This window comes from Aphelocoma coerulescens, chromosome 2 (genome assembly GCF_041296385.1).
Source record: "Aphelocoma coerulescens isolate FSJ_1873_10779 chromosome 2, UR_Acoe_1.0, whole genome shotgun sequence".
In the NCBI taxonomy this organism is placed as follows: Eukaryota; Metazoa; Chordata; class Aves; order Passeriformes; family Corvidae; genus Aphelocoma; species Aphelocoma coerulescens.
The window spans coordinates 127,404,824-127,427,078 of NC_091015.1; the positions used below are offsets into that span (position 1 = coordinate 127,404,824).

General features: G+C 36.4%; 1 protein-coding gene across 3 annotated transcripts in view; it reads right to left on the bottom strand.

Moving 5' to 3' along the window:
- Positions 1 to 22,255, bottom strand: part of RB1CC1 (RB1 inducible coiled-coil 1) — a 72,419-nt gene that overhangs the window by 39,414 nt on the left and 10,750 nt on the right. For all 3 annotated transcript variants that reach the window (XM_069004738.1, XM_069004739.1, XM_069004737.1), the window contains exons 2-5: positions 15,281 to 15,399; positions 13,287 to 13,414; positions 10,801 to 10,927; positions 10,367 to 10,537 (exon numbers count right to left, since the gene is read on the bottom strand). In XM_069004738.1, the coding sequence (XP_068860839.1) occupies positions 10,367 to 10,537; positions 10,801 to 10,927; positions 13,287 to 13,357 (369 nt within the window). In that variant the 5' untranslated portion in view covers positions 13,358 to 13,414; positions 15,281 to 15,399. The remainder of the gene's footprint in view (positions 1 to 10,366; positions 10,538 to 10,800; positions 10,928 to 13,286; positions 13,415 to 15,280; positions 15,400 to 22,255) is intronic.

A 22,255-nucleotide genomic window follows, 5' to 3' on the forward strand; every position in this document is an offset into this window, starting at 1 on the left:
AAACTTTTTTTAATTTAAGAATAAAGGAAGTTAATTAGATGACAAAAAAATCAAGTACTATTTATTGAGAAGTATCTTCAAAACAGAGAGGTGAAAACTGTAGTTCCAAAACCACCTTGTAAAATTAATTAAATGCTGCTAACATAAAATACTCAGGGCACACACACAAGAATAATAACCCTTGTACTAATAATATGATAGAAAAAACTGACAATCAAGGTCCAATAAGGAGAACCTTTCTGATGAGCCAAGCAGAAGCTCAGAACAAGACAATGAACTGCACAGTCAGCAAAAGTGCAGGTGGATCAGATGCAAGAAGAGATGCATGAGGAAACAGCAGGGCAAATAATTTAAGTCTTTTATTGATTAATAAACCAGATGCAACATGATGAGCAGCAGTACAGTGTCCACAAAACTCTAAAACATACCCTGACACTTGGCATCTGCAAACCAATGTGGAAGTTTTTCTGTTAAAGTACTGGATGACACAGAGGCATTTTACTCCCATATGAGGGTGAGAATTTACCACCACACTAGGCAAAGTTAAAAGAGAGACCTACATATCGTAATTACCAGATCTTACTAAAAGTGTATTAACAGCAATGCCCATTATAATAAATTCCAAAGTTGTAATTAGTAGGAAGAGCAACTATTTTAAGTTTAGCAATTTAAGTAAAAGGCTGTTCCCCTCAAAGGACCTACTAAAACACCAAAAAGTAATAACAAAAGTCATGCAATAAATCCTTCAAGCTCAAAACTTTACCAATAACACACTCCATGGAAAATATATTCCTGAGCATACCTGTACTTTAGGTTTTAGTATCTACCAAACCTACAAGAAAAAAGTCTTTTCGCTTTTTGAAGGTTGAGCACACTTTTAAACCAGGACTGAACACAACTTTGCTGTGCTATCATAAATGTGAGAAAACCATGCCTGGAAAAACAAGTTACACAAAATACAGTGAGAGAGTAGTGTTAAAAACCTAATACACCTGTGTATTTCAGAATCCATTTGCTGCTGAACATATGGTTAGCAGCATATATGCACACTCAAAAAAATTTGGGGACCAATGACACTTACCTTCTGAAATAAACCACTAAACTGCATTTTAAACAAACATTTTAAACAAACATTTCAGAATTCATATTGACAAAACCTGAAAGTTATGAACATCCTCCCTGTTTCAGAAGTCCAAGCCCTGTTTCAAGCAGCTTGACAAAATTCTACTGTCCTTCAAATTACTGATAGCTAAGCAGACAGTGAATATACAAAATACTTATATATGCAACTGCAGTGAAATCCACAGTTGCTCTTACAAACTCCTATCACTTTGTAGTGAAGATGTTACTTGTCTTGTTTTCTGAACTTTGGCAGCTTCCTGTGCATGCGAGAATGATGATTTCCGGTTTGAAAAGAATGGTTATTTTAATTGCTGCAGGAACTCTCACTTCCTAAGTCAAAAATCAACCAATAACACAACTGGAATGGTATCCAGACAATGCTGAAATCTGCAAGTCAGTTTCTCCAGATTATCCCGAGTTTGGCTATAAAATTTAAATGTACATAAGCTGACCAATGCAATATTGACAACTTGAACAATTTTTTACTTTCTTAAATTCACTTCATATACAAGTAATGCAAAGGCAAATTGCACAGCATATAAAAAAAGCAGAATTACTGCTTCCTCAGTAATCATACTCAGAACCAAAAGGACAGGCTGTTTTACCCTAGGATATACCAAAAAAGTACACCAAAAATATGAAGCTGAAAAGGTAACTGAATGTCTCTGTTGCATTCTAATCACACCCTGGAAATATACACAAACATTTGACTTTCAACTCACAAAAATCACTCTCTTCTCAAAGTCAACCTTCCTCCAAATGAGGAGCCATACCAGTCCAAACCACTATCAGCCACAGTTCCAGAAGTGAGAGCATATACAAAACCACACATTAGGTTCAAACAGTTTAAAACAGCAGAAGCCACCTACAAAATCAAAACTAATCATAAAATCCTTTTATGCAGTTCCTCCAAATGAGTATCAACGAGGCAAAGTAAAGATTGGACTCAGATCTTTCTTTAAAAGCCCTGAGCAGAGGTTTTTGCCAGTTCTATTTTTCCTTTGGACAACCTCACTTAGCACAGCACAGATCAAATGTTTAACATGTTGAAGTATGCACTAGGCTTCATATGACCAAACTTTCCATTCTGAGACATACTCTTAACTAGCGAGCAGTGTTTGCTTTTTCAGCTAGATATATTTATTGTGTTCACAGTAGAAGTCAAAAGTTACAAGTTAGAGATGCCCTATGAAGCTTTATTATGTATCATGTTTGATACTCCTTTCAGAACCTAAGTGTGGCCAAGTTAACATTTTAGTTTTAACAAGCTTGTTTCCCCAGATAAAAACTTGCAAACACAAAACAGAAGTCGCAAGTAGAATAAAAAAAAAATCCTCATAATTGACATCACTTGTTACACAACTGATAACCAGCACTGACACTCTGTATCTAAGAGTCTAACCTGTGTCAATTTACTCAAATTTAACCAAACCAGGAGCTCCCGTCCCAGCAGTCTGCCTCCTAGAAAAGCAAGAGCAAACAACAGTACTTCCCGGAGCAGCAAATAATTATTTGTTAATTTTTTGGAAACCTTGTAACAGAAGGACATACTAATAAGTGTCAGAATCTCTCATATAAACAGATATGTGCCCAAAGGAACTATTATATAAAAATACCCCAATACCATCTAAGTATTCAGCCAGGTATTCACCGTCAGATGAGCTGCAGCTTCTTACGGCATACACAGCAGATGTGGACATTAAAATAAAAATCCCCTTATGAAAGCCATCATAAATAGTGCTCATAAATAATCTCAGTCATAAGCATTGAAACATACTACGTCTCTCAGAGATAAAATATTTTTTTCTGAGCTAACTCTGAGATCAAAATTCAATAGCGTAGTTTTTTTCAGGTATCATGTTTTCAAAGTTACCCATATGCTAATAGACTGCAAATCAGATTGTACAAACGAACAGACACATTTCAGGGCACATATGCAAGGTACTACAACAGCACCCCATATTATCATCCTCTCAAAGTTATTTTTACACGTGTCAAGGAAATTCTCTCTAGTTGGTGGGAGTCAAACTGGAGAATTCCATCTGCATGGATGAACCTGAATGCAATTAGAGTCCACAGACACCAAATACTGCTTTTGATGTTGCTTTCTTAAGCCATATCATGAAATAAGCTCATTACATTCAAATAGTAAAGAATATTACTCTGAATTCAGGAGGTTCCAAACAGATGGTTCTAATGAAGGTCAAACCACACGGAGTAACTACTTGTCCACATGCCAGAACTGTTTCAGTCTTAGACTATACTAAGCAGATACCAGTGCATACAGCAAGAACACTATGTTAAACCCATATTTTATTTGCTTTGTTTTAGTCAACCCTGCTTTCAAAATGTGAAAGCATGCAGCAAGAAAACAAAGTGGAAAAGTTGTTTTGTTTCCTTTGGAGTACCTGTGTAACTTAACTTTAACTTTTTTCTTTAAAGTTATGAAATTAAAAGCTACACAAATGCACCTTTCTTATCTTTCCATCACTTCTGAAATAAAGCCTCAGGTGATGTGGCTTCTTGTTCCTACCTGTTGTCTACCTCCACAGACAACATTTTTGTGAGAGGTCTCTGGCCACTTTAGAAGGATCTAGACCTATAAATTTTATATAACTGTATGACTCTATGCAGGAAAGAATTAAGCAGCTCTCTGCTAAATGAATAAATTCTAAAAACCGAATTATGTCAGGCACAGAAGTAAAGGCCTGCAATCCAACATATGTTTTAATGCTTCTCAGTAAGGTTGCCAGCTCCAGCACAGAAAATGAAGCCTGCCTAACAACAGGCTTGCTTTTGTCATTGACTGTTCACAGACGCACTCAAGTCTTACTGGCAGACACCCAATGGTTCACAGAGCACAAAAGTTAACTTCAGTTGCCTTGTAGGGCTACATTCATCCTAGTGGCCTACAGCAGCATATCTAGAACACCAACCACTTCACTGCACTGCTGGAATGAGCACCTAAAAGAGCACCACTACCAGGATAAGAGTACCAAGACCCAGACTAATCCCCACTTGCTGTTATGTTGAAGAGTAAATAAAGACATCTTCCCTACCCAATTTTTCAAGAAATCCACAGGGCCACCAGAATGCTTTAATCTTTGGTTGGGTGTTGTAACAGAGTGTTTAGTTGAATTATTTCCTTTGAGAACCACAACTTAAATTCAGGCAATTCTTCTGATTATAATTAATTCTGTTTTCTAGGTTTCAACCAAAAATCAGTAGAAGCAACAAAGTATGTTTTATCTAATGCAGAAATTAACTGGTGAAGTGTTTAGCATCAATTTCAAGACTTTGCATCCTACTGTCATAACTCTGCTCATCTGAATGAGCAAAATTTGACAAAGGTCTGTTCGTCTTAAGTGGTTTTTGGACTTGCCTCTAAAGAACAAAAGTTCTCAAGAAATGCAGGGTTCTTTCCATTCTCTAAAACCTTGTGGTAGAAGGAAATAAGTCATCAAAGTCCTCTACTGCCATGTGTCTGAAACCCTGTAAAAGGGACTCCCTTACAGCTTTCAATCACCATAAAAATCAACCTCAGATCAATAAAAATGATCCTAAAAATTCCACAAACTCATACACTGTAACAGCAGATAAACACTAACAACAAGGAACTGTTACCTTATTTACCAAAACTAGTAACCAAGACCATTATCTCTAATGCATACACAGCTAAAACATTAGTGAAGCTCTTAGATTAAGACACTTCAAGATTTCAGTTTTAAAACTTGTAATTTGAACAGTTAACTTCACTGTAAAGGAGACTGATATTTCATGGCAATTTGTCTCCTGTCAGTAGACAGCCGATTATTCCATTATTCTTTAATATCAGTCATTTTTGGTGACTGCATCCTTTGGATATTTGTCCACACAGTTCACGACTTATTTCCTACTTAGAACATACTTATATCACCAGCATTAATACAGAAAAAGTTATTTTGTTAGTCACAGCTTAATGACTTTCTTCAGTATTACTTTCACCATTTCTCTCTGATACTACAAGTAGGTTTGGAGAAGTCAAGTGACAGAATTTACCATCACAAAACTTACTGAGAAGTGACATAAACCACCAGTCAGGGAGTCAAACCATGGTATAAGGTAAGTGTTAACTTCCATTAGCTTGATTCCAAATCACCCAACTCTTTTCTGTCAGATTAATTTTTTAAAACCTTGATCTAAAGTTCAGTTACAAAGGGCAAACAAAATGCTAGAGTAGCGTTTAGAAAGATCTGCCTTAGAGTAGATCTTTCATTATACCTTAGGATAAACTAAAACCTACTCCATATTATCCCACCCAGCTCAATTACTTTAAAAGACTGAGACTGATCACTAACCTGAGTTACAGAGAAATTTGGACTTCTCCGGAGGAGCCACAAGTGCGTCTGACTATTAGACAAACTGTGGATACAATATTGCTGCTAGCAGGAATTTTTCTTGCTTCTTTCCAGTCCCATGAGCTACTTTTCTCTCTCCCAGAAGATATTAGCAGAGTTCTATAAACAATGAACACCTGCGACCTTGAAAAGCTTTGTTTATGCTACGGTAGAAAAATATTTTGACAATGGATGTTCAGGATTTTAGCCAATCCACACAGGGGGTGGCTGATCCTTTGACCAATTAGACTATGAAGAAAAATGTCTCTAAAAGAGTTTGTAAAATAATTTAATAAATCAATCTTGCTTCACAATTCCTGCCTGTTGGATCTCTCTTCTCCTCCCTGCCACTGTGGCATACTGTAATAGACAAATAATTTAGCCAAAATTAATTCGGCCACACAATTGCTTCAAACACTACACACCTCGAAGAATATTCATACTTTAAAGTAACTCTTTCCAGAGAGTCTCAAAGCAATTTTCTAGTAGAAAAGAGCATTTCTCTAAATAGTAGATCCACAGCTTTCAGGAAGCATGACTATACTTCTTGGCTTAAATATTTGAAGTGTTTGAAACTAAACCAAAAATGATCTATGACTACGTACTATGACTACAACTGTGGTTTTACACAACCAAATGAAATGACCACACAGTTTCTCATCCTCATTTCCACTTCTCAAAGAAGAACTGACAGGAACTGACAGTTTGATCATGACAGCAGCAGCATCCCATGAGATGTGAAACATACCCACTAACAAAATCCAAGTTTTCAGTATCCCTCTGGCACAAATGACTTGGGAACTTCAGTTATATCACTAAAAAAAGAATAATAAATAATCCTTTCCTAAAGGCTAAACTACCAGAAATCATTTTAAGCAGTGGTGTTACAAGACCACAAGATTAGACAAGACTGACACGACACCACTTATTGCACAACATACTGTGTAGAGAACAGCTTGTCTTCTCAGCTGGTGTGCATGTAACTTTTGCACACATTGTGCACACCTCACTGTCCACATACTGCAGCTCAAGGCCAGAACTGTTAAATTGCAAGAAAGATGGGAGACCAGGCTAGCTGTAAAAAGGCAACCTGGAACCCTTCAGGCAGAGAGATCTCAAAGGTAAGTTTTTAGCTCAAGAAAAAACAGAATGCCAAGACATAAAATTAAAACAGGCTTAGAAAGTTGATTTAACTGAGCTTTTTAAAAAACATATAAATACAGACATCATATTGCAAATGACAAAACCTGTGGCAAGAATTTCAGTTTAGATGGTAAAGGAATGAGTTAAGGAACAGATGTAGCTTCTTTAAAGCTACCTAATCTTTATACTGTGAATTCAACATAATGACATCATGGGTAGTGAACAGGAACAAGCAAATCTGTAATAGATTTTAAAATCACAAAAATAAAAAAAAATTGAAAATGGATGTATCTTGATATGACAAACACAGTACCATGGAAAACCAAACACAAGGTAAATTCCCCACAGGAATGATTTTTGGTTAGGAGTTATGAAATCTAAAAAAAGGCTACCTGTAAGTCAAAGAAATTAGTGTTACCTGGGGGAAAAATGGCTGCTTTTACATCTACTTATACCCTACAAATACATATGCAACAGGCCATAAGAATGCCAGGACCTCCACTACGAACTAAAACACAACTTCTAGTTATACCTGATTAGTAACAACAGATTATGGGGAAAAAAATGCAGAAAGCAAAAGCATAGTTTAAGTCAATAATGATCAAGTTTAGACAGAGAAAAAATGATGGAGAGGCCATAATGGCACAGATTCATAAAAATACTTGCTAAAGGAAGCTCTAGAACTACTTTCATTGTGAAGAAAAAAATTAGAACCCATATATCACTGTATGTTTACAATTTCTTATCAAGTCTGATTTTACAGATCACACCCTATAGCCTCTGGGCAGAGCAGATACCAGCTTAAATAGAAAGCAGTAGCTACCAAATATTCTCCCCTATTTTTACAAAGTTACACATCACTACTTCTTGATGTTCATGAGCAATAATTTAGAATGCAACCTTTATTTTCCCACTACTCAACATTATCATCATGTATTAGCACCTGTAATAGTAGTAAATATTAAGTAATCAAATTTAATTAATTAAAATGCTCTAAATAATTACCACAGGCAAAAACCTCTCCATCATCAAGTACTGCCATTCTGCTTTTCTGGTGAAGCAGGTTACCATTTCTCTAGAATTAATAAAAAGACAAAGCTTGGATTTTTAATGTCTATTTTGCAGAAACTCTCCCATACAGTACTGTCAGTGTGGCTTTGGATGCATCAATCACACAACTACAGAGGTTCAGAGCCTTTCTAGCTCTCTCCAGATCTTAACTGATTCTGAAAAGGATTAATATCCCATGTTCTTTCTTCCTCCCAGGCAAGAGGCTTATGGTGTACCTTGGAGACGATTAATGCTTTAACCACGTTCCCAGTCCTCCCTCAATATGCTTCAAGCAGGCAGCATGAAAAACTACTTCAGTACAATACCGCACTACTTTATACAGTTTTCACACCTTGGTACATCTAAAAATCACAACAGAATATTTACTAGTCTTTCATCACATATGACAGATTTGTCAGCCCCCTGACATCCCAGAGGTACTCATTTTCACAGCCTAACACAGAGCCTGTGGCTTTAGAACATTTAAAATCTTGGATACAATTAACTGTGGATATAAAGGTGAAGCAGATTTACAAATATTACTACCTATTTAATCTTTAAATAGTTTTCCAAGTTTTTCATGAGAAAACAAATACTATCACTATAGCCATTTTATAAGCAGGGAAGAACCATCAAAAGTGGGGAACAAATAATAATCTTCCTGAAAATAATCTGCAGGCTAAAATAAAACCTCCATTTTACCTGGATCCATGTTTAAAGACAATTCCTTCCCCCTGCTTCCCCCAGTCCTGCACTAATACTAATAGGTGACATTAAGTATGGAAAGATTTATTTTCTTCTTGCAAATCAAACTCAAGATCACTCTCTCTATATATATAAACTTTCCAGTCTGTAGCATAATATTAATAGTATTACAGACCTGCCTCCAGAATGAGCCAGTAAAGATCTAAATAACATATTTAAAAGCATAAACACTACAATAAACTTGCATGCTCTGCATATTAATATAATCATCAGAATCATAGGGGGAAGATTAGCCAGTACCAACAATTCTTTTCAAGTCTAAATAGGAGTATTTTTTATAAAACCCCTGGAATAAAAAAAAGCTTACTCTGGAGGGCTTAAATAAGTTCCATCATTGTATAGTAGTTTTACCAAACTGAAAGCCAAATTAAGAATCTAAGACCAGAAAACAGGGCATGGAATAGAGAAACCAGATTAAACAACAGTGAGAAACACAAGACTGAGTATCTAATCACCTTTCCCTTCCATAACCCTCAACAAAACACAAAGACTATAGCAATTACTACAGCCTCCCTTCATATCAAATCAATGTTAAGTATTTAGAAGCGATCAGTCTTGCTTACTTTTATAACCTCCTCTTAATACTTCACAAAAAATGGTTTTAAAGCACTTTCAGCTTCAGCTGGTAAAATCAGAACCCTCACACTCTTCACAGAGCACAACTGAAAACCTCCTACTCCTTAGCTGAATTCACATTGATATCCACTCTTCTCTATGTGACAGTCATATGACTCACAGACACCTAATAACTCAAGGTCCTATTTACAAAGTCAGCTGTAACTGTCAACAGGTGGGGGAGAGAGAAAAAGTTTACTGGACTCAATCCTTGCCTTAAATCAGACAGTACATCAAGGTCACAGTATTCTGGAGAACTTCCTCCCTTCTGACAGGCCAGAACGCCAAGAAAGAAACCAAAATCCCTGTTCTACATGCAACACTTAACATTTTTCTCTGAATTCTACTGTACAGCATTAAACCCCAGCACTCCAAGTGCTAAATGTTCTTCTGGACTGCACTAAAGTTGTCACTGAAACGAAGAAGTTTTATTACCAGACAAAACATGTATCACTATTCATTTTGTGTGAAGTGCTCCACATAAGTATTCTGCTGCCAGCCAATGGAAGCTTAAATAATCTTTAGAGATATGAAAAATATTTAATCCATTTAAATGTAAAATTTGAAAAGAAAATTAGGAGAGTTTTTAACAAAGAAACACAATCAGTCCAGCTACTGCAGGCATTGTGTCAGTGTCTTGAACATGCATCTGGTTTTTACTGCATGCACACTTGGTATCTTACTGGCCATCTTGCAGGGAGCGAGTTTTCCCTACCAAAACAACACAGAAATAACCAAATTGGAATTCTGACCACTTTGCAAGTGAATATATGCAATATGCAAGGAAAAGGCAGTATTCAATAATAGGCAACCTGAATTTTAGGAAAAAGTTTAGTTTTATTAATTCCTCACCAGTTGTTTAGACATATATCATGAAACAGAAGTTTGGCACGGTGCTTTTAAAAATTATACTGTTAATTTTCTACTTGAGTTAACAACATTTCCAAAGTTACTTTTCTCATTTCCAGTTGAGGTAGACTGAGGACACTGAAAATAAGGCAGTGCATTGAAGCATGGTCCAAAGCAACCCGATTGCTTTTGTTTTGCAAACGCTGCAAACATACACATCCAAAAGATGTCTTACACTACAGTTTTGAAAGAAGCTCTGAACATGCTGAAGAAGCAAGCACATTTCAAAATTTACCTTGAAACTCTGAGACAAAGCCTCTGAAGAATACATCACCACTAATACACCATTCTTACTGCCTTTTAAAGAAACTATTTCATATTTTACATCAAGCTTTCCCTCTGACATATTTTCCTTTGGTGTGCAAATACAGTAACAATCTACTTACCACAGCAAGCTGTGTTCGTGATGCTACTGTATGAAACACTGCAGGCATCATAAGAGATTCTTCTACTTTCAATTCCATCTCATTCTCTGCTGAAAACGTGGTTTTGGGGATAGCTGGTGGACGTTCACACAAGATCATTTCTTTGTTGAATAAAAAAATTGGGTTGGTGTCCTACACTCAAAAAGGAAAGGAAACCAAACACTGAGTGAAGGGAACTCACTGTTGAATCATCAATGATTTCCTCATGTGGGTAACATGTCTTGAGAACAAGTTAAAATCTACATTTATAAGCTGAATATATCAACACTGTTTCTCAAATCAAAGAAATCCAGCAAGCAACACACTACAGAAAAATACTTAAAAATCCCTTAGTAATAAATCTTTTTCTTCCCCTATAAATGACAGTTTAGGCTAAGAATCCAGCATGCACTTACTGTTCCAGCACTGTAACTACACACTCTTCTGTCTGGTGCCATACACTCTCCTCCATTGACAACCAGTACTTGGTGCTGAATAGCAATCTTGTACTTTGTTTGAATTGCATGTTTCAGATCAGCCACACTAAAAAAAAAAAAATGGGAAGAGAAGATGATGCTATCAGATTACTTTTCCCTCTCATTTTAGGTATTTCTGTAAGAGACACAGGTGACTTGTCTGTGTCAGAGTAGAACATTTTTAAAAGAAACATTTTCATTCTGCACAATGACATATTTCTAAAGTGCTGTAATGTGTTGCATTCTGGATATGCAGCTAATAAGCTATCAGCTAAAAGAAAGCAGCCTCTGCATTGCTGATAAGTCACCAGCAACATTTTTTCCAAGATCTGTTACCATGCTGAAATTCTGGATTAAGTCACACCAAGCATTTAGGGTAACAGCTGTAGAAGTCATATTGTGTTTGTTGAATTTATACTTTATGACCAAACAGCTGACTTGCTAAAGCCCTAGAAGACAAGACTATTAACACTTCGTTATGCATAACATAAGCAAAATTTCACCTAATAAACTCTGGCTGATTTAACAGGAAATTTAACAATCGATATACCTGCAACAAATTAATATAAACATCACAGACTTTAACATAGAAACAGTATATCAATAGACCATCCCTGGTTTTAATTCAACAGCCTTAAACATTCAATTCTAGCTGACATCTTCACTTTACTGCCTATTTTAGACACTTCTAGACTGTGTCATTAAGACACTCGTAAACAGCAAAGTAAATGAGAATTTACTAATCTGATCCAGTTACTGACCCCAGCTAACATAACACACTGTGGTAGCACCTGTGCAAAGGCAGAAAGAAAGCTTCTGAGTATGAATTGAATAATATAAGCATCAATAGTTTTGATGTAACTAGCAGGAAATTTAACAGTGTTACTGTTACTTGAAAAAGATCATAAAGATCTGTTATTTAAAGCAACCATGATTCAGCATGACATCATAAATTCTGTGATTCATTACAAACCTCTCACAAGCACAAGCTTGTACTTGCTAGCTGTGTTACAGTAACCATTCACCTATCACCTCCACAGTCTTTAGGAAGGTAACTTGGCCTGTCCATGTACAAAGAGACAGACGAAGAACCCAAGAAAGTTAGAACTAGAAAGAGCAACTCTATATATACAGATATACAGAAGAAGCAGTTAAACTGTTCGACTGAAGAGTCTTTGATTTTGTGTGGTTCAGTTGTTGGACAGCTTCCAAAAAAGAACCCAACTGAGCAAAAAGTGGGCCCATAACAGATTATTAGGAGCCTGGCATGGCAGCTTTGATGCTGCACCTCACTCACCATGATTTAGAAATGTAATGTCTAAATGTATCAGACAGCTTATAGGTGTGTGGGCACATCTATAAATGACACAGTAGAAACAGAATGGCTGAAACACTATTTTATGCTCAGTAATACCCTGACTTTCATCTGGCTTTAGAGAAGAGCACACTAAAACACTCTAGTCTTTTTCACTCATGAAAATTACAAACAGGAATTCAGGAGAAAGGAAACAACGGATTTGAGAACAAAATCCATGGTAGAAATCTTTTATGCCCAATTACTTGCAACATATTCATCGCTGATAGAATATGAAGACAGCAGGTGAGCTTGGCTCTTGCTACCCCCAAGGTGTATTGCACATGAGAACAATGAAAAAAGGATACAATACAAACCTCTCTAAAAGCATCTGTACATTTGCAAGATGCTTTTAGTATGCAGTGAAAAAAAAATACAAACAGTAAACTTGTTGGGACGTCAGCATGATCCTCTAACACTGATCACACTTCAGGCAGTTGGGCATTCAGGAGTTCGTGTTTTACAAATAAAATCATCTAAAACAGTTTGGAGCCTTACAACATAGGACAGAATCCACTTCTACCCATCTAAAACATGTGACAAAAACCTTCATGCCAATTCTTTAGGATCCAATCTAAAAACATTCCAGAGCACACATTTTCTTCAGGATGAGTGTACTGACAAGAGAAAGAACAACCTGCAGAACTTCCTCTATGATGCCAGACAGTAAAAAATAAACCATTTATAGAGAAATCCCAAATAAAAATACTATTCAATAAAAGGGCACAAAAGATCTGAAGTCATTCTGACAGTTCTTTCAAAAAGCACCAAACACAATACCAGACTCAACAGGAGCAGGTCAGCCTCTGCCACTGACCCAGAAAGTAAATAACTTCTCTACTCTTTCATGGAATTGCACACACAATCACCTGGCAAGGCACTGAAAATGCTAATCACAAAAAAAATGAAGAAAACAACCACCAAAATTCACTCAAATACAGGAAAACCTAGAAAAAAACTGCACTGACATACTAAAAAAACCAACCTAGTCTTCATCTGTCAAATATTTAATATATAACAAATATGCATACTTTTAAAATTTAAACAATACACAATTAATTTACTCTCTTACTTTTGTACAGCAAGTTCAGTATCAAACGTAAGGGTAGTTCCAGTGTTGACCAAAAATACATATAGCTTCATGATGATTTCTTTAGGTCTCTGAAGTTTGTAACTTCCACTGCTAAAATCATTTAGAAACTGAAACAAAAATTTCAAGCGTTAGTTTCACAGGAATTATGAAAAAGACAAGACACATGCTTTTGAAAACACACTTTCAGATATATAGTGGGTGAATACATCAGTGCTCACATTCCACAGCTCTTTATTCATTACCAAAGACAGAGATGTTGTTCCTCTAGCCAGAAACATGAGCAAAGTAAGTCTCTGCATGTACAGACAGTTAGGAGAACATGTGAGAATATACACTGAGAAGAATAAAAGAAACTAAATTAGAAAAAAATAAGAAAATATGACTTCCAATTGCAGAAGCCATCATCCCAGATCATTACGTGGCTTTTCTCAACTATGAAATACCTTTTTAAAGCCCCAGATAGTAATTTCCAGACATCTTTTCTAGATTTTACAAACAGCAGCACTATCTATTAATTCCTCAATTTACAGCCACTAAGTCTATCTGCTCACTACTATCCCTGTCCATACTTTTTCACTCAGAAATTAAATCATTGGCAACAACAACAAAAAAAAACCAACCAAAAAACAAACAAACAAGCAAAAAAAAAACCAAATAAAAGAAAGAAGGCAAAATTCCTTTTTGTATTTCTCTACAGTAATAGCTTTAAAATTTTTTCCCTGTTACCAGCATTAGCTAAATCAGTAGCTCCTTTCTTTGTTACCAATAGCAAATATGAAGCATTCAAGCAAGAATGTGCAGGTCAACACACATTTTCAGTCCTGTGCCCTACAAGACCGTGGACGAGTGACTCTACGCACGTGTTTTTCCAGTGTATGTGGCAGATGAAAAATATTAACCTGCCTCATAAAACACTGAGACTTAATTTGAGATTTTATCACTTAAGTACTCCATAATTCTGAGCCTTTTTCTCTTCTCCTCCTTAGGAGCTAGGAAGCTTATGAGTAATTTCCACCACACTACCAAAGCTGCTGCAGAAATACAACTAGCACTGCAGTCACTAATAACCTGAATTTTTTGTGGAAGGAATGATGAAAAGTTAAGCTGTAAGTTTTAGCCACTAAGCAATATTCTTTTATCATTGTAAAAGTGACTTTTTGGATTAAATTGCTACACAGGTAATATAAGTTGTCCCTCTTTCTTTGTAGTATTAATAAGACACACATACAGGGTCTACACAGCTAATATATTACTCGAACATTCGTCTGAATTTGCATTTATGTCTTTGCCTACACATAGAAAAATTTACAAACCACAGAGAAAAATAACAAATGCCATTAATATGAATAGGGGGGAGAGGTTTTATCAGAATATTTATTCCAGAAAGTCGTAAGAGTTTTCTTACAAGAGAGCAGCTACCCTCACACTTTTCAAGCATTCATTATAGTCCTAGTTAAATCATACATTTTCACAACAAGGCTTCAGAAACAGAACTACATCAAATAAAAAAGGACCAGTTAAATAATTTTATCTGAAGAGTTTTGTTGTCCTTACACCTGAACTCTACTGTACTCAGTGGCATCAGCTTCCTTTTGTATCAGAAAAAGGAGAATATACTCTATAAACTAAGTTATTAGATAGATAAAAACTGCTGAACACCAAGGACAAGCTGAAAGTTCCTTATTTTATTAATAAATTCTCTCTTTTACATCTAAACATAGTAAAAGGCTTGTATAGTACCTAGTTTTCATATGAACATTACTACCAAAGCTAAAGTGGTATTTGAGAGAGAATGTGCCCAACAAATACATGAAGTAAAGTTTTAATTAAGCATTTACCCATCCAAACCATAACACTAAACCTAACAAAAACACAGAAAGAAGAAACATTATTAAGATCAACAATATTTATGACAGCATCTGCCATACATCAGGAGTCTCTAACTTTTTAACTTCAGGTAAAGAAAGAATTACCTTCAGGCACTATACAGAGCTACCGCCTTCTTCAAATTCAAGAGGAGAGTAACTGTGCACATTCGCTTTACTTGATTTTTGGCAACAGAGTAGCATGGCTGTTCAAAGCCAGAGAAAATCTGCAAAGAAAGGATACAGAATGCAATTATTAGTAAAAAATTATTATTAGAATGTCAGGGTTTTATGGCCATAATTGCATCTAATACAGAAATCAGTGTATGTTAATGCCAGAAGAATAATTACGTGATAATTGTTTGGGGTTTTGTTAATTAATAATGCTATCCAGTCACAAATTTGCCCAGAACTGCTATACATCTGAATACTTTTGCTCATCATTTTTGTTTAAAATAACTACTAATCATACTTTTGAGTGTTTACAAGGAGAGAAATTTAGTTTGCTATAAAGAAATGTTTGCGTTTCCATTAACTGAAATTATTTTTCAGAACTGGTGCAGAAGGTTGACGTGGTGATGCTGAGAGCAATAGAGAAAGTCTTAACAAGGCAATTTATCTATGAAACAAGGCAATTTATCTATGAAACAGCATTGAAAGATATACATGCTACTACTGTTGAATGAAGAGTCTTATCCTGCAGCTGTCTCCCACAGATTCCTTCAGGAATCAGTATCACCTTCCTTACCTGAAACAAGGTAACCTATTTTGCTAAGCCATTCACCTACTTTCAAAACATGCGTTAGACTTATTTATTCTATTTTTTTTTAAATAACCTGAAGATTCCCAGCTGCTTGTCACTGCGTCTTTGCCAGGGGCTTCTCTCCCAGAACTGCTTTTTAAACTACAACGGAAACTACAACAACCAAAATGAGTCAGATCAGCAAAGGTGACCTTTTTAGGCTATCCTAGTTCATTTTAACTGTTTTCAGTTAAGTAGCAGCGCCAAAGGAGAAGGAGCCTTGGCAAAGAACATGTTGATGAGCTATTGGGCTCAGAGCAGTGAAGCAAGTGCACAAACTCCAAACAAACATTATTTCTATCATGTTAATGCCCTAGCAAGCTTCTGAGAAGATGATCGGGCACTATAAAGGGTGATAATCCACTACTAAAAATAGGCTTGCTGAAGCCTGAAAACCATTAGAACATGTAAACCATTTTATACAACCTATGCTACTACAGACAATCAAAAACACTTCATTCCATATTTGAAAACCTTGTAATAAAGGAAAAAATCATTTTATGGTCATGGAACAGAAGAATTCTTTTCCTCCCTTTTGTCTGCTCCCTCTTCACTCCTATGCAAAATGCACACATAACATTTTATCAGAAGCAAAGGTACAATAAAAAGGAAATAACCAATGTGTTTAAGTGCTACCACAAGAAAAATTTAATTAAAATGTCCTCCTCCAGTTTAGCTATCAGCAGTCAGTAGTTGTACTTGAGCAAAATGAATTTATGAATACTTTCTTTAGATCAAAGTAATGCACATTAACATGAAACTACTGAAACACTTCTGCCACAAACTAGGAACACAACACAATCTCTGTCTTGCAACTCCTTTGCAACCGTTAAGAAGACAAAAAGCAAGTGCTGTTTCTCAACATTTCATCAAACAATGCTGGGGGAAAAGAACTGCAATGACACAGGCAGGACAAATCTGTATTAGATTACTCTTTGGGAAAGAAAAAAAAAAGAAAGTAGAATTCACAGAATTCCACAAAATTCACCCACTCTCAAGGTTGTTACAAATTTCAGCGAACACTTTCAGGAAGAGAGGAATCATGTAAAGCAAGGTTCCAGAGAATACATGCCTTGAACAACAGCCTCCCCTGCAAGATTCACTGATGCCCAACAAAGACATACTGCAGCCCTCCCTCCCTTTAGCAGGAACTACATCAAGTGCCTCTCTCCAGCTGTCCTCACATCACTGGAAGAAAATTAATTTTGAGAGCTCTCCCTAGTCTTGCATCTCTGGACAAAATCTGTCTGACTGTGTTCAAAGTGAAAGATAAGTTACAGAGGGTATACATGAAAACCTACCACAGTTGCCTAAGTTTCTTTTCTTTCAAAGGTCAGGTTATTGCAGACTATTACAGGCAAGGTCAGCTACACATCACGAATTGGCCTTTGTTCCCAACACAAATTCTTAACGCAATCTTGGAGCAAAGTCACGCCATCAAGCTTCAACAGAATATATCCAAACACATTTTATTCTTCTTCTGTTTTTATTACCAGAACAGGCCATTAGGAGAATGTCAGGCTTTATTTATTTTTAGCTTTAAACTTTTATGGAGTGTTACAAGTTTCAAAGGGTTTTTTTGCTGAAATTATTTTAATTCATCTTAATAGAGGTTGAACAACTACACTATCTGACAGCTACTGAAGACGGAGCTGCTACCTATGTAATGAAAAAAGACAACAAATGGCTAGTCCACCCCGATTATTTGTTTAAACTGTGTAACTTGCAGCATTAGATCCATGCTAGATCCTTCACATTATGGGATAGAAGTCTCTATGACCAACTGCCACGAATTATCAATAATATAATTTTAAAAAATAGATGAACATTTGAAACTTTCTGTAACAGCTGCCAGAGCAAACAGAATATGGTAGGCATTAACACAAGAAAATAAATGAGATTATAAAAATGTAAGAATGGCACAAAGTATAAAAAGTTTCCGTAATTGAGAATAAGTATATTGTCACATTAGCTATTAAACCACCAAAATCAGCTATGAATACATTGTGCTGGTTGTAATATATATTTCACTGCTCTACACTGCATTTACATTGCAATGCAATTACTGCAATCTTTTTCTGTATAATATAAACTCTTCAACAACCAACTACTTTTGAAGTCAGTGTTGATCAATACTTTCAACACATGTTTACAAGTATTGAGATGTATCTCAGTTCAGGACATGCTCATTGTTATATCTCTAGAAGGAAACTAATATCTATTTATGGACCCTTCCTTTTCATCATTATAGCACAGGCATCACAGGTTTCACAGCACTCCACAAATAATCCTATGGCTACATTAACCATCCATTTCTGCCCTTAAGTGCAAAATCCCTGCTCCTAATTATCTAATGCTGACTGTTCCATTGTTTCATGGAACAACTTCAAGAACTTCACAAACTCAAACCCTGAATCATGGCATTCAGAGTAGGACAAAGAAATCAACATTTATGCTGTTTGGGTTTAATAGGACATCCATCAACCTCACTTAAGTCTTTAAGTTCCCTCTGTATTATCTTAATTGTTCGCACTCATGCTTCTGACATCTCATTTCCCAGACTTCCTTTATAATCTGGATTACAAACTAAACTTGAGCAAACAAAGATACTGATAAATTTTTCTTTAATACCATAGAATTTAAAATGAATCATGCCAAAGTAATGGCATTCCTTTAAACTCAGTGGTGTAAAATGCCATCCACAACAGTAACACAAACAGTATAAGGTACCTTGCTTCTTGTACCCAGGGAACAGCAGGGAAGTGCTGCTCCACATCTGTATGCTAAGTGTGATACTTATCAACACTTCACCTGCCAGGTCAGATACAACCAAGAGGCCCAAACTCTTTTTGTCCTGTGTGTATCTCAGGTCAAAAAAAGCCTGAAAGTAGACAGTACTAGCTAAACTACCAGATCAAGGCAAGTCTGTTCACAGTGCCTGCATTTTCACACTGCTATTAGACATTCACATAGCTCTGTGGGATCATCACCTGTGTGCTGCTGATACAGAAGTTTCACTTCCCTTACTGCAGAGGTGCTGAGGCTACACTACAGGCAACAGTGTCTCCAATATGAGTCATAAATGTTACCCCCAATTACCACAGTCAGGAGTCTCACAGGTCAGCACCAGAATTTCTGCCTGTTGAAAGGGCAATTCATCTGAGGCAAAGGCTGACAAGTCTGTGACATGCTTAAAAAGCCTCAAGTGCTATTCCTCATTCACTGAATATCTTATCTGGGTAGCATCTCCCCTCAAGGCTAATATACCTTTATTACCTCTCGAGCTGGAGTTAACTTCAGAGCACATTAGCATGTTATTAAATGGTGCTTCATTTCCATACCACAAATCTTAAGGTTTGCCTTTGAGATGCTGCAGTTCCTGTGATTTCACCTTTCAGAGCAGCATTTCCTGCTTCACCTCAACTTAGGTATATGTATAATAGACAAAGGTACAAGACCAGTGCAGAATATTCCCTACAATTAATTTTGTTTTCTTCTATAAACCTGCCTTCTACCTCCACTTTGTTTTTATTTTCAAGTGCCCCTTTCAAAAAATGCTATTTTGCTCCAACTTGCAGACCCCAAATCTGAGTATTTTATAGCACATAAATCAAAGGAAAATGAAAATAGAAACTGAAGCTGAATTTAATGCAACTAACACCTTTCTTCACATTAGTTGCAAGATTCTCTCTAAAAGCAGGCTTCGAGAAGCTTTCTTCAATACTGAATCCAACGCATCTAACCAGAAATACCTAAATTTTGAGAAACATTACTACTACCACCATCAGAAGAATAGAAAGAATGACCCCATTGTGAGGGCACACATTCTTTAGTAAGGCTTTATGCAACAGAAATGGCTATGTTTCTAAAATACATATGCAAATGCATACCATTTTCTGGATAGCCAACTATTGAAAGGAAATATGTTTTAAAAGGCACTATAAAAACTTAAAAAGAAAAACTAAAAAATAATAATTAGAAAAAAAACCTAAGCTGTGTGATAAGTGAGCTCCTCCTGACCCAGTTGCAGAGAATAATTTAATTCCCCTACTCCTCCAAAATAAATTTACCAAGCAGACCACATTTAATCACCAAGATATATTACTGCAGGTGGAGATCCTATCTCCCATTACCACCTTATATCAAAGCCTATAAACCTCATGCTCAAGCCACACTGTAGTCTTAAAGAAAGGCTGTCAATCCCTGACATCTGTAAGGTGCCATCTGGAGCTCTATTTATACTGTGTTGAGATGTGCATCAGGCACAGAGGCGGTTACTTAATTACAGCATCTCCAACAGTCACTGTGCTCCTAACAGCTCTCAAACTCAGCTGCTGGTCAGCAAAGCTTTTCCACTCAACCCAAGAGCCGAGCTGCAATCCCACAGAGCAACCAGGACACATTCCTAAGCTTCTACTTCCCCATTCACTAAAGAGGAATTTCAAAAGTCACTAATTCAGTACTTCATAGTCTAAGAGGCTTTTCCCCCCTTCCCCTCCTTTAAGATGAATAATTTTATATAATACTAACCTAATATTTCAGCTACATACAGCCATCATATTCAGAGTTGCTCCTACAACTCGGAATTACATGGAAGCTCCTCATTCAGCTAAGTAGGTGCTGCAATGCCTTCAGAGATCCTCAACAACATCAAGGGCAAAAGAGCAGATCAAAAGCAAATGCATCTGGGCAGGCAAGAAAACACTGTGCATGAAAGAGTAGCTTTGAAATCGGTGTGGCCCAAAACAATGCAGCTTCTCACAAGTTCAGACAAAATTTACACCGTGAATTCTAGGAATGCGATAGTTTCAAACATGTTCATGAGACAACAAGCACATTTTCAGGCACTGTGTCATGATTCCATATGGACATGATTATAAAGCTTCAAATCTGATGGTTAGCATCTATTTACATTGCTGTTTTCACTGATTTGAAGAGCTGCCAAAACACAATCCATGTAACAGATCAGACAAAAGTTCTCCTCTTCCAACAGTAAATACAACTTTACCATATTTTTCAAAACTCCACATCTCTTGCACGATAGAAAGTAAACACTTCTGTGCCTCAGTTAACAGGTACAAGTCAGAAAACCAACCTAGGATTTCTGACAACCTTATTGCTAGGAAACAGCCCACAGCCTGTAGAAGTAGCCCTTCTCTTTCTTTCCTTTTTTTGTTTTTAATTGATGGAAACAAGCCTTTCCACAGCTGTCTGCACCTTAGTTTTTGACAAAGTTAACTGACGGTTTTGTCAGATTTTACTTTTTTTAATGTATAATTTTACCATTTCAAAGCATTTGTGGAGAACAAGCCTCCCTTGAATTACAGAGATTAATACATTCTCTTTGCAAAGATTGGTGCTCTCAGGTACATGGAGCTTCAGGTGGTTTTATTCAAGTTACTGACTGACTCCATAATGGTGGGAAGGTTCTTCCTGTAGGCACATACTCTTTAAAATAATTAGCATGTAAAATCTTCAAGTGTTTGCAAACAATTCTGCAAGAAACAGAAAACAAATTCTATTCTTTCTTATGCCCAACTCAGACAAGTCAGCACCAACGCTCTTCCACTAACACTCTCTGATTAACCAAGGCCACAAACTCTGCTAACAGAAAGAGCACTAGACTTATGAATCCCTTTCCTCAGCCAGTTCTTTTCTGCTCCTTTCCCTGCACCAACTTTCAGTGATGCAACTATCCATATTTCTATGGAATAAACTGGATTATTTTGCTGCATTAAGTTAGAAACAGCATGCTTCCCCAGGATCCTGATAGCTCAAATTGGTTCCGTGATCTGGTTCATTACACAACTCCACAAACTGCTACACTTCAATTATGACTGGAAAGAGGCCAATGAATACAGAGGATACTCAATATCACAACCATCATTCAAGAAGAAAAGTGAAAATTTTCAGAAGGCATCATTCACATTTCTAACTGCCCGTGCCATCCTCAGTTACTAACAGATCCCCTCTTAGAAATGGAAACCTAGTAAAAAACCCCAAACTAGTACCCTCTTAAAAGCAGGCTAAAATAACGTAAAAATTTACAATTACTACAGATGCAACTGAGGACAGATTTTCTCAAAATATAGTCTAGGAGGCCATTTCCCCTGTTCTTCCCTCTTCAGATACAACATCCTAATGCTACAACTTTTTTTTTCTTTTATGTGGAAAAAAAGAAGAATCTTGGCCAGAACTATTTAAAAGATGAAAACATAGACTGATTAAATGGCATTTACTTTATAGGAATGAAAACACTACAGATGGAAAAGAAAGTAAAA